At 38.5% G+C, this 13,103-nt stretch overlaps 1 protein-coding gene across 1 annotated transcript; it reads left to right on the top strand.

Moving 5' to 3' along the window:
* Positions 1 to 645: 645 nt before the first annotated feature.
* Positions 646 to 1,584, top strand: LOC122893213 (olfactory receptor 4F3/4F16/4F29). Its single transcript, XM_044230084.1, has one exon. The coding sequence runs from the start codon at positions 646 to 648 to the stop codon at positions 1,582 to 1,584; it is 939 nt and encodes a 312-aa protein (XP_044086019.1).
* The last annotated feature ends 11,519 nt before the right edge of the window (positions 1,585 to 13,103 follow it).

The following is a 13,103-nucleotide window of genomic DNA, read 5'->3' on the forward strand; positions in this document are numbered from 1 at the left end:
AGGGGTGGTGAGGGGCAGAGAGAGAGAGGTCCTTCAGAGGACCTGAGACATTTATCTGTGTTGGCAGAGAGAGAGGGAGATAAAATCCTAACAGGTTCTACACCCAATATGGAGCCCAATCTGGGACTTGATCTCAATGCCCCTAGGATCACAACCTGAGCCAAAATCAAGGGTTGGATGCTTAACCAACTGAGCCATGCAGGCACCCCTCTTATTCCTACTTTTATTGGAAAATTGTGAAAGCAAACTGGGGAGAGAAGTGGATTATGAGAATATACATAAAAGCAAGATGGAATATGTTAGAAATGAGGAATAGTCAATATCAGAAGTGATTTGCACAGTTATTCTATGTCATGGATACTCATGTATCCATGTCCATGCCTAATCTGTTAATTTGAGAACAGAACATTGCAGTCAGAGTTTTGGTTTAAATTTGTCATAAGTTTGGTTTAAATTGTGTCATAGCTCATGTGTGATGATTTGCTTTTATACGTGTGAGAAAGTAGATAATTATATACTTTTCATTAATAATAAGGATATTGAAACATTGGTGGTTCTATGACATATTATCATCTCCATAATCAGATTTTCTTTTTCATTTTCTTAATTCTGATCATTTCAGCAGTAGCCGAGTTGGCTGGATTCATGGATGGAGGGAATCATTCGGTTGTGTCTGAGTTTGTGTTTCTGGGACTGACTCATTCATGGGAGATCCAGCTTCTTCTCCTGGTGTTCTCCTCTGTGCTCTATGTGGCAGCCATGACGGGAAACATCCTCATTGTGTTTTCTGTGACCATCGATCCTCACTTACATTCCCCCATGTACTTCCTACTGGCCAGTCTCTCTTTCATTGACTTGGGGGCCTGCTCTGCCACCTCACCCAAGATGATTTATGATCTTTTCAGAAAGCGCAAAGTTATCTCCTTTGGAGGCTGCATTGCCCAGATCTTCTTCATCCATGTCATTGGTGGCGTGGAGATGGTGCTGCTCATTGCCATGGCCTTTGACAGATATGTTGCCATTTGTAAGCCTCTGCACTACTTGACCATCATGAGTCCACGGATGTGCATTTTGTTTCTGGTTGCTGCTTGGGCCCTTGGCATAATACACTCACTGTTCCAACTAGCATTTATTGTTAATTTACCCTTCTGTGGTCCTAATGTATTGGACAGCTTTTACTGTGACCTTCCTCGTCTCCTCAGACTGGCTTGTACAGATACCTACAGATTGCAGTTCATGGTCACTGTCAACAGTGGATTTATCTGTGTTGGTTCTTTCTCTATACTCCTCATCTCCTACATCTTCATCCTGTTTACTGTTTGGAAACATTCCTCAGGCAGTTCGTCCAAAGCTCTTTCTACGCTGTCAGCTCACATCACTGTGGTCCTTTTGTTCTTTGGTCCAACCATGTTTGTCTATACATGGCCACATCCCAAGTCACAACTGGACAAATTTCTTGCTATTTTTGATGCAGTTCTCACTCCTTTTCTGAATCCAGTCATCTACACATTCAGGAATAAGGACATGAAGGCAGCAATGAAGAGAGTATGCAGACAGCTAGTGATTTACAGGAAGATCTCATAGGTAATATAAGGCCTTCTCACTAATCATGGTGCAGCCTTTTGTTTCTGTCTTTGGTATTTTTGGATTCAGAGGACCTGAGACATCCAATATTGATATGAGTGTTGTCACAGCTATAGCATAATTATTACTTGATGAATGTATTTATTCCTTATGAAAAGTGAGCCAGGAGAAGAGTGTATCTTTCTATATATATAAATCCCATTTAATTTCTTTCAGCCATGTTATATAGTTTCTGGTGAACAGGTCTTACATATCTTTCTTGAGATGTATTCCTATTTTAATTTATGGTGCCATTTTAAATGGTCTTTTTTGTTTAATTTATAACTGCTTATTGCTAATATGTAGACATTTAATAGATAATTTGTTTATTGGCATTGTATTTTGAACACTTGCAAAATCTTTTACTTCTACTTGTTTTTTTATAGAGTAAGTAGTATTTTCCTTATAGATGATAAGTGCATAAAGACATTTTACTTCTCATATTTATACATTTCAGTGCATAAAGACATTTTACTTCTCATATTCTAGTATGGATCATTTTATTCATTTTTGTTGCCTTATTGTACTTGCTACATCAAACAGTGTCGTGCTGAATACAAGCGGTTAGGGTAGACATCCTTGACTGTTTCTATACTTATGAGAAAAATATTCAGTTTTTCACCATTAAGTATGATGCTAGCTGTAGGTTTTTAGTAGAAGTTTTTTTTATCAGGCTGAGGAAATTCCTTTCTATTTAATATGCTGAAAGTTCTTAAAATGAAGAATGGATGTTGGGTTTTGAAACAATGATTTTGCTGGTTTGGTATCAGCATGTAATGCTGACCTTATAGAATATATCTCTTCGTATTAAACTTATTGCAGGAGTTTTGTAGAATTGTTATTGTTTCTTTCTTAATATTTGGTAAAATTCACTATAAATTCATTTTGGCTTTCCGTTTTCTCTGTGGAAAGGCTTTCAACTAGCAATCCAATTTTTGGTAGCTTGTGTCCTCAATGTAATTTGTATATTAATCTGTGTTTTCAAATTTATTGGAGAAGTTGTTCCTAACATTCTGTTATTATGAAGTATCCACAAGACTTGTAATATTTTCCTCTCTTTCATTGTCTATTGGTAGCTTGTGTTTTTTAAAAAAAAATTATCAGAGTTTTAGAGGTTTTTCAGGTTTCTTTTTTTTTAATGAGGTAAAATTAGTATATAACATTAGAGATGTTTCAGGTGTATAGTGATATAATTTGACATCTGTGTACCTGACAAAGTGATTACCACCAAAAGTCTAGTTACTTTTCATCACTATACAATTGACCCACTTCACGCATTTCACCCACCCCCAACAAACTTCCCCTTTATTGACTACCAATCAGTTCTCTGTATCTGTGAGTTTGGTTTTGTATTGTTTTGTTTGTTTTAAGCTTTTTTTCTTTTCTTTTTTTAGATTTCACATATCAGTAAAACCATGTACTATTTGTCTCTTTTTTTTTTTTTTTTTAGCATAATAGCCTTGAAGTCCCTGAGATCATGACCTGAGCTGAAGGCAGCGGCCTAACCCACTGAGCCACCCAGGCGTCCCTGTTCAGATGTTTTTTGTTTGTTTACTGATTCAATTTCTTTGCTGGATATCAGTCTCTTCAAATTTTCTATTTCTTTCTATTTCAGTTTTGGGAGGTTATGTGTTTCTAGGAATGTATCCATTTTTTTCCTAGGTGGTTGAATTTATTGGCATATAGTTTTTCACAAGATTCTCTTATAATTGTATTTCTGTGATGGTGGTTTTTTGCTTCTCTCATTTGTGATTTTATTTTTGAGTCCTTTCTCTCTCTCTCTCTTTATAAAGATTTATATGTTTGTTTGAGAGAGAGAGAGAGAGAAAGAGAGAGAGCACTCAGAGGGAGAAGGAGAACCAGAGTCCCTGTTGACCAGAGAGTCTGTTTCTTTTTGATAAGTCTGGTTAGAGTTTTATAAGTTTTTTTTTCCAATTTATTTATTTTCAGAAAAACAATATTCATTATTTTTTCACCACACCCAGTGCTCCATGCAAGCCGTGCCCTCTATAATACCCACCACCTGGTACCCCAACCCCCCACCCCCCCGCCACTTCAAACCCCTCAGATTGTTTTTCAGAGTCCATAGTCTCTCATGGTTCACCTCCCCTTCCAATTTACCCAAAAGCACATACCCTCCTCAATGTCCATAACCCTACCCCCCTTCTCCCAAACCCCCTCCCTCCAGCAACCCACAGTTTGTTTCGTGAGATTAAGAGTCACTTATGGTTTGTCTCCCTCCATATCCCATATTGTTTCATGGATTCTTCTCCTACCCACTTAAGCCCCCGTGTTGCATCACCGCTTCCTCATATCAGGGAGATCATATGATAGTTGTCTTTCTCTGCTTGACTTATTTCACTAAGCATGATACGCTCTAGTTCCATCCATGTTGTCACAAATGGCAAGATTTCGTTTCTTTTGATGGCTGCATAGTATTCCATTGTGTATATATACCACATCTTCTTGATCCATTCATCTGTTGATGGACATCTAGGTTCTTTCCATAGTTTGGCTATTGTGGACATTGCTGCTATAAACATTCGGGTGCACGTGCCCCTTCGGATCACTACGTTTGTATCTTTAGGGTAAATACCCAGTAGTACAATTGCTGGGTCATAGGGCAGTTCTATTTTCAACATTTTGAGGAACCTCCACGCTGTTTTCCAGAGTGGTTGCACCAGCTTGCATTCCCACCAACAGTGTAGGAGGGTTCCCCCCCGCTTTTTTTTTAACATTTTTCAAAGAACCAGCTCCTGTTTTCATTGATTTGTTGTATATCTTTTTAAGTTTCAGTATCATTTAATTCTGCTCTAATCTTTATTATTTCCTTCCTTCTGTTGGTTTTAGGTTTTGTTGTTTTGTATCTAGCTCCTGTAGGTATAAAATTAGCTTGTTTGAGTTTTTTCTTGTTTCTTGAGATAGACATGTATTGCTATAAACTTCTGTCTTAGTACTGCTTTTGCTGCATTCCAGACATTTTGCATTGTTGTGTTTTCATTTTCATTTGCTTCCATGTGCCTTTTTTTTAAGATTTTTTTTCTATTTGACAGACAGAGATCACAAGTAGGCAGAGAGGCAGGCAGAGGGCAGGGGAAAGCAGGTCCCTGCCAAGCAGAGAACCTGATGTGGGATTCAATCCCAGGATCCTGGGATCACGATCTGAGCCAAAGGTAGAGGCTTTAACCCACTGAGCCACCCAGGCTCCCTCCATGTGCCTTTTTAAATTTCTTTTTTGTTTCCTGGGTGACCCATTTGTTATTTATTTAACCTCCATGTATTTGTGGTTTTTCCACACTTTTTGTGTGGTTGACTTCTGGTTTCATAGCATTGTGGTCAGAAAAGCTGCATGGGGGGCACCTGAGTGGCTCAGTGGGTTAAGCCTCTGCCTTTGGCTCAGGTCCTGATCTTGGGGTCCTGGGATCGAGCCCTGCTTTGGGCTCTCTGCTTGGCAGGGTGTCTGCTTCCCCCCAACCTCTGCCTGCCTCCTGCCTACTTGTGATCTCTGTCTGTCAAATAAATAAATAAATCTCTAAAAAAAAAGCTGCCTGGTATGACTTTGATCTTGAATTTGTTAAGGCTTATTTTGTGACCTAATATACAATCTATTCTGGAGAATGTACAATGTACACTTGAAAAGAATATGTATTCTGCTGTTTTAGGAAGGAATGTTCTGAATGTATTTGTTAAGTCCCTCTGATTCAGTGTGTGATTAAAAGCCATTTTTTCTTTGCTGATTACCTGTTAATTTTAATTAATTTTTTAAACATTTATTTATTTTAGATAGTGCATGAGAGAGCAGCAGTGTGGGGAGCGCAGGGAGAAGGAGATACAGGCTCTCCACTGAGCAGGGAGCCCAATGTGCGGCACAGTCTCAGGACCCCAGGATCATGACCTGAGGCAAGGAGATGCTCAACTGACTGAGGCACCCAAGCACCCAGTTACTGGTTTTGATGATCTGTCCTTTGATGTAAGTGGGATGTTAAAGTCACTGCTCTTATTGTATTATTATTGATTAGTTCCTTTATGTTTGTTATTGTTTTAATGTTTGGGTGTTCCTATATTGGGTGTGTAAATATTTACAATTGGTGTATCTTCCCATTGGAATGTCCCTTTATTATTATATAGTGTCCTTCTTTATCTCTTCTTGCAGTCTTTCCTTTAAAGTCTATTTTATCTTAGGTCTCTGCTTCTTCCTGCTCAGCAGACAGCCACATTTTCTGTGCAGTGCTAGCCATGACCCAGAGACAAGATGGTGGAGGTCAGAGTAAACAGATTTGACCATATTGCACGCCTGGTCACTATGGCTGCTTTTAATACTGGCAACGTGGAAATTGTCACAATCAGTGATGCCTTCATTGACCTCAACTACAAGGTATACATGTTCCATATGATTCCATCCATGGCAAATTTCATTGCACAGTTAAGGCTCAGGATGGGAAACTTGTCATCACAGAAAGCCCATCTCTAACTTTGATAATTGAAATCTCACCATCAAGTGGCATGATGCTCATACTGAGTGTGTTGTTGAGTCCACTGGGTTCTTCACCACCATGAAGCCTAGGGCTCATTTGAAGTGTGGGACCAAGGTTATCTATGACAATTTTGACATTGTGGAGGGACTCATGATCATAGTTCATGCCATCACTGCCACCCAGAGGATTGTTGGCAGACCCTCTGGGAAGCTGTGGCATGAGCCAAGGAGGCTGCTCAGTATACAATTTCTGCTTCTAAAGTGCCACCAAGGCTATAAGGCAAGGTCATTCCTGAGCCAAATGGTAAGCCCACTGGCATGGCTTCCATATTCCTACCCCCCACTGTGTCAATTTTGGATCTGTCCTGCTTGCTGAAGAAAGTTGCCAAATAGAATGACATCAAGAAGGTAGTAAAACAAGCATCTGACGGCTTCCTCGAGGACATTCTGGGCAATGCTGAGGATCAGGTTGTCTCCTGTGACTTTAACAATGACATCTACTCTTTTACCTTTGATGCTGTGACTGGCATTTTTCTCAGTGACCACATTGTCAAGCTCCTTTCCTGATATGACAGTACATTTGGCTACAGCAACTGGGTGGTAGATGTTATGATCTTCATGGCCTTCAGGGAGTAAGAGCCCTCTAAACCGCTACCCCCAGTGAGAGCAAGAGGAAGAGAGAGGCCCTCAGATCCTGGGAAGTATTTGCCATAACTCATCCCCAATACAAGGAGAATCTCCCAACCTCCATAGTTTCCACTCCTTGAAGAAAGGGAGAGGCTTGGAGAGCCCTACATTGTTGGGAACACCAGTTAAGTATGCTCTACCTAGCCAAAATAAATAAATAAAGTCTATTTTGTATGAAATAAGTATTGCTACTCTGGCTTTCTTTTTTTAAAAATTTTTATTTATTTGAGAGCAAGAGAGAGAGTATGAGGAGGGTGGGGAGGTGCAAAGGGAGAGAGATAGGCAGACTCCATGATGAGCAGGGAGCCACATGCAGGGCTTAATGCCAGGACCACAGGGTCATGTCCTGAGCCAAATGCAGATACTTAACTGACTGAGCCACCCAGATGCCCTTACTTTGGCTTTTCTTTTGATAACCATTTGCATGATGGACATTTCTTCATCCTCTTACTTTCAGTCTGTATTTTTAGGTTTAAAATAAGTCTGTGAGGCACCTGGGTGGCGCAGTCAATTAAGTGGCTGCCTTGGGCTCAGGTCACAATCCCAGGGTTCTGGGACTGAGTCCAACATTGGGCTTCTTGCTCAGTGGGAAGCCTGTTTCTCTCTCTGCCTACTACTCCCCCTGCTTCTGCTCTTTCTCTCTCTGACAAATAAAATCTTAAAAAAAAAAAACTGTACAGACAACTGATAATCATATCAAAAAATGGGCAGAAGATGTGAACAGACACTTCTTCAATGAAGAAATACAAATGGCTATCAGACACATGAAAAAATGTTCACAATCACTAGCCCTCAGGGAGATTCAAATTAAAACCACATTGAGATACCACCTTACACCAGTTATAATGGCCAAAATTAGCAAGACAGGAAACAACGTGTGTTGGAGAGGATGTGGAGAGAGGGCAACCCTCTTCCACTGTTGGTGGGAATGCAAATTGATGCAGCCACTTTGGAGAACAGTGTGGAGATTCCTCAAGAAATTAAAAATAGAGCTTCCCTATGACCCTGCAATTGCACTCCTGGGTATTTACCCCAAAGATACATATGTAGTGAAAAGAAGGGTCATCTGTACCCCAATGTTTAAAGCAGCAATGGCCACAGTCACCAAACTGCGGAAAGAACCAAGATGCTCTTCAATGGATGAATGGATAAGGAAGATGTGGTCCATATACACTATGGAGTATTATGCCTCCATCAGAAAGGGCGAACACCCAACTTTTTTATCAACATGGATGGGACTGGGAGATTATGCTGAGTGAGATAAGTCAAGCAGAGAAGCCAATTATCATATGGTTTCACTTATTTGTGGAGCATAACAAATAACATGGAGGACATGTGGAGATGGAGAGGAGAAGGGAGTTGAGGGAAATACCAGGTGGTGGGTATTGGGGAGGGCATGTATTGCATGGAGTACTGGGTGTGGTGCAAAAACAATGAATACTGTTACACTGAAAAGAAATAAAAAACTTCCTAACTTTTCTTGATTATCCTTCCTGGTGGAAGCATTTTTTTCCCTCTTTCTGAAGAGATTTGTCTGCACTCTGAAAACTAGAATGACCTCTCCTGAGTTGGTTGCCATAGGATTACTGATAATCCTCAGTGCCTGACCCTACCTCTTCACATTATTTCTAGTCCTATAAGCAGGCTGAAGTCTGAGAAAGCTCCAGTGAGTCAGGGACAAAGTAGAATTCATGACAAGATACAATACATACCGAAGAACTAAGATTTTATATATTTATATCAACAGAAATCTGAACATATATATTGGAAGTGGGTCCTAAAGGTGTTGGGACTAGAAGGGAAGAAGTTTAATGTTGAATTGGACCACAATTAATGTTACTATTTTAAACAATGATTTTATATTCAGTATATTAATTTGGATGGCTTGGAGTGACTGTAACAGTTTGCTTTATTTGGTTGACTGCAAACATAGACCCAAAGCTAGAATACATTGAATGAAATTGATCTGCCAGAACCTCCTTAGTTTATGCTGTTAGAAGATGTTATTCAAAGGCTGAGGGACATTGCAATGCTGAAATTGTTGGTAAAATTTTCCCCTTCCCATTATTTTTATTATTTTCTCTCATTGTTATTCAAGAGTGTTCTTTTGACGTCATGGCCATTTTTTTCTTTTATCTTTTTTTTTTAAAAGTAGATGAGTGAAATGGTAATTTTCAGAAAAAGATGAGATCCCCCAGGTGACTCATTAACTGCTTCTCCCTGTAGTTACTCTGGGAAAACCAGCATGTTTCTAGGGGACAGTTTCCATGGCACACTGATTTCTGGCTGGCACTATCAAGTCTTTGAATTGAACCTGGTCACTACCCAAACACAATTAGTGCTGGTAATTAACTGCTTTTATGATGGCAGTATTTTGTATAACTCTTTGCACAAGGGAGAATTATGCAACAGACAAAAAGTTTCTGAGTTGTTCTGACTCCCTGATGGTATAGTTGCTTTATGTGCTTATGCCCTCAGGCCGAGGAGCATTGTGTTTAAGTATTAAAAATACATATACACTGATGCGAATAGCCTCAATAAATGGTAATTGAATGTAGGTCATTAGGTAAGGGTAATTACAGGTTGGAGGTTTTGTGCTGCCACTGTTATCATGCTTTGACTTTAATTTATTTTAATTGCAAAATAAAAGTACAGAAATGCATAAAACAAATTTATAGCTTAATCATTTTTTGCATTTTATTAAATACATTTATTTTATTTCTTAAAATTAATTTATTTATTTTCAGCATAACAGTATTCATTATTTTTTCACCACACCCAGTGCTCCATGCAATCCGTGCCCTCTATAATACCCACCACCTGGTACCCCAACCTCCCACCCCCCCAACACTTCAAACCCCTCAGATTGTTTTTCAGAGTCCATAGTCTCTCATGATTACCTCCCCTTCCAATTTTCCCGAACTCCCTTCTCCTCTCTAACTCCCCATGTCCTCCATGCTATTTGTTATGCTCCGCAAATAAGTGAAACAGCTATACGTAGAAGAATGAAACTTGACCATTCTCTTACACCGTATACAAAGATAAACTCAAAATGGATAAAAGACCTCAAAATGAGACAGGAATCCATCAAAATCCTAGAGGAGAACATAGGCAGTAATCTCTTCGATATCACCCACAGCAACTTCTTTCAAGATACGTCTCCAAAGGCAAAGGAAACAAAAGCGAAAATAAACTTCTGAGACTTCATCAAAATCAAAAGCTTCTGCACAGCAAAGGAAACAATCAAAAAAACAAAGAGGCAACCCACGGAATGGGAGAAGATATTTGCAAATGACAGTACAGACAAAAGGTTGATATCCAGGATCTATAATGAACTCCTCAAACTCAACCCACACAAAACAGACAAACACATCAAAAAATGGGCAGAAGATATGAACAGACACTTCTCCAATCAAGAAATACAAATGGCTATCAGACACATGAAAAAATGCTCATCATCATTAGCCCTCAGGGAGATTCAAATTAAAACCACATTGAGATATCACCTTACACCCGTTAGAATGGCCAAAATTAACAAAACAGGAAACAACATGTGTTGGAGAGGATGTGGAGAAAGGGGAACCCTCTTCCACTGTTGGTGGGAATGCAAGTTGGTGCAGCCTCTTTGGAGAACAGTGTGGAGATTCCTCAAGAAATTAAAAATAGAGCTTCCCTACGACCCTGCAATTGCACTCCTGGGTATTTACCCCAAAGATACAGATGTCGTGAAAAGAAGGGCCATCTGTACCCCAATGTTTATAGCAGCAATGGCCACAGTCACCAAACTATGGAAAGAACCAAGATGCCCTTCAACGGATGAATGGATAAGGAAGATGTGGTCCATATACACTAGGGAGTATTATGCCTCCATCAGAAAGGATGAATACCCAACCTTTGTAGCAATATGGACGGGACTGGAAGAGATTATGCTGAGTGAAATAAGTCAAGCAGAGAGAGTCAATTATCATATGGTTTCACTTATTTGTGGAGCATAACCAATAGCATGGAGGACAAGGGGCGTTAGAGAGGAGTAGGGAATTTGGGTAAATTGGAAGGGGAGGTGAACCATGAGAGACTATGGACTTTGAAAAACAGTCTGAGGGGTTTGAAGTGGCGTGGTGGTGGGAGGTTGGGGTACCAGGTGGTGGGTATTATAGAGGGTACGGCTTGCATGGAGCACTGGGTGTGGTGAAAAAATAATGAATACTGTTTTTCTGAAAATAAATAAATGGAAAAAAAACTCAAAAAACAAAAAAAATATATTACTTGTGAATAAAAAATTTTTTTAAAAGACCAAAAAAATAGTACATACCTTATAGTGTTGTTGTGATGATTAAATGAGTTAATACATGGAAAACAGTGAAACATGCTGTGTCATATAATAAGTATTCAATAAGTTTTTAAAAATAATAATGATTTTTAAAGACGATTAATTTTGCTCTCCAAAGATGCAGATAGCTTGCTCTGCTAGACTGTGCTCTGTTTGAATGAAATAGACAAAACAAAGTTTTTTTTTCCATGAATATAATATCACAGAAAAAGGGGGATGGAAATTTGAAGCCCTTTCACATATCAATTTAGTAAAGATATGGGCTCTTCAAAGAGAAATTCACCTCAAAATACAATTGAAATTATGAAAATGAGACCAGAATATATATATAACTGTATGAGTAAAAATCATTCAAGTAAAGAGCATGAGCAGAAAGAACCTTGAGATAAAGAGAGAAGAAGGTTTGGGAACAAAATGTAACCAGTTTTGGGGGAGTTGGAGAGCAGGTTTCATTTGTACCTGCTTAGGTGCAGGTCTCACTCAGCAGGAGCTTCAAGAGATTGAACATACAGACAATTCACATCCTTTTCCTCACCACCTTTTCTTAAGACAGAAAGTTATAAATAGTTCCTACCATTTGGAAGGTAGTCAATTAGTTGGACTGTATGGTAGGACTGGGTAGAGTCCATAATTTCTTCTAATGGAAGCCATGTTTTTCTGTACACTGGTTTTCCCAAAGGTAAATTATCTCAACTTGCAGAAGAGATCCAGGGAAATTGAGCAGTTCAATGTGATGATCTGTGTCTTTGTGCTCTGATAATTTTTTTTTTCAAATTGGAGAATGTTAGGTTTACCTTAGATGTCCATTGTGATATTGTGAGTTATATGAACCACTGATAGTATCAGTTTGGCACAACTATCAAGTTTAAAGAAACTATCCCCTTATACTCTTAACAGCTTTTCTCCCTGGGAATTTTGAAAAATAATGAATTAATATTTGAACAAACCAGGGGAGTTCCAAGAGGTACAAATTTTAATTTGAAAATCGAAGCAGGTATTTTTAACAACTTTATGGGGGTTTAGTATTCTGCCATCTCATAGCTGCTTTGAGTCCTTGTAATGAATTGAAGAGTAGTTATGTACTAAAACTCTAAAATTCAAATACAGTCATTAAAAAATATCTTTATATCAATATATATTGTGTTATTGCTTTCATAATTTCAATCTTTTATTTTTTTATTTTTTTGTTTTAGTTTTTTTTTTTGCTTTTCCCCCATTTTATTCATTTATTTATTTATTTATTTATTATTTTTTATTTATTTATTTTCAGCATAACAGTATTCATTATTTTTGCACCACACCCAGTGCTCCATGCAATCCATGCGCTCTGTAATACCCACTACCTGGTACCCCAAACTTCCACCCCCCCCCACTTCAAACCCCTCAGATTGGTTTTCAGAGTCCATAGTCTCTCATGGTTAACCTCCCCTTCCAGTTTCTCCCAACTCCCTTTTCCTTCCTAACTCTCCATGTCCTCCATGCTATTTGTTATGCTCCACAAATAAGTGAAACCATATGATAATTGACTCTCTCTGCTTGACTTATTTCACACAGCATAATCTCTTCCATTTTATGATATGATTGTCTCTTTTGTGTGTGTTGAGCTTGAGGAATTCTTCATAGATCCTGGATATCAACCTTTTGTCTGTACTGTCATTTGCAAATATCTTTTCCCATTCCGTGGGTTGCCTCTTTGATTTTTTTTTAAAAAAAAAGAAAAAAAAACACAATGTTAAACTAAGACATTTTGAAGTTCTCTTTAGTTGCATAACAAATTTTGACATATTCTAATTTTATTATAATTCAGTTAAAATATTTTCAGATTTCATTGTAATTCTTCCTTGAACGTGTTCAAAGATAGATGGTTAGTTTTAATATACCTGGGCTTTTCTATATATCTTATGGTTGTTGCTTTCTAATTTAATTGAATTGTGGTCAGAGAACATATGTTGTTCAGGTGTTAATATTGTAAGTTTTTGAGATTCCTTT

The sequence above is a fragment of the Neovison vison genome, chromosome 13 (genome assembly GCF_020171115.1).
Source record: "Neovison vison isolate M4711 chromosome 13, ASM_NN_V1, whole genome shotgun sequence".
Lineage (NCBI taxonomy): Eukaryota > Metazoa > Chordata > Mammalia > Carnivora > Mustelidae > Neogale > Neogale vison.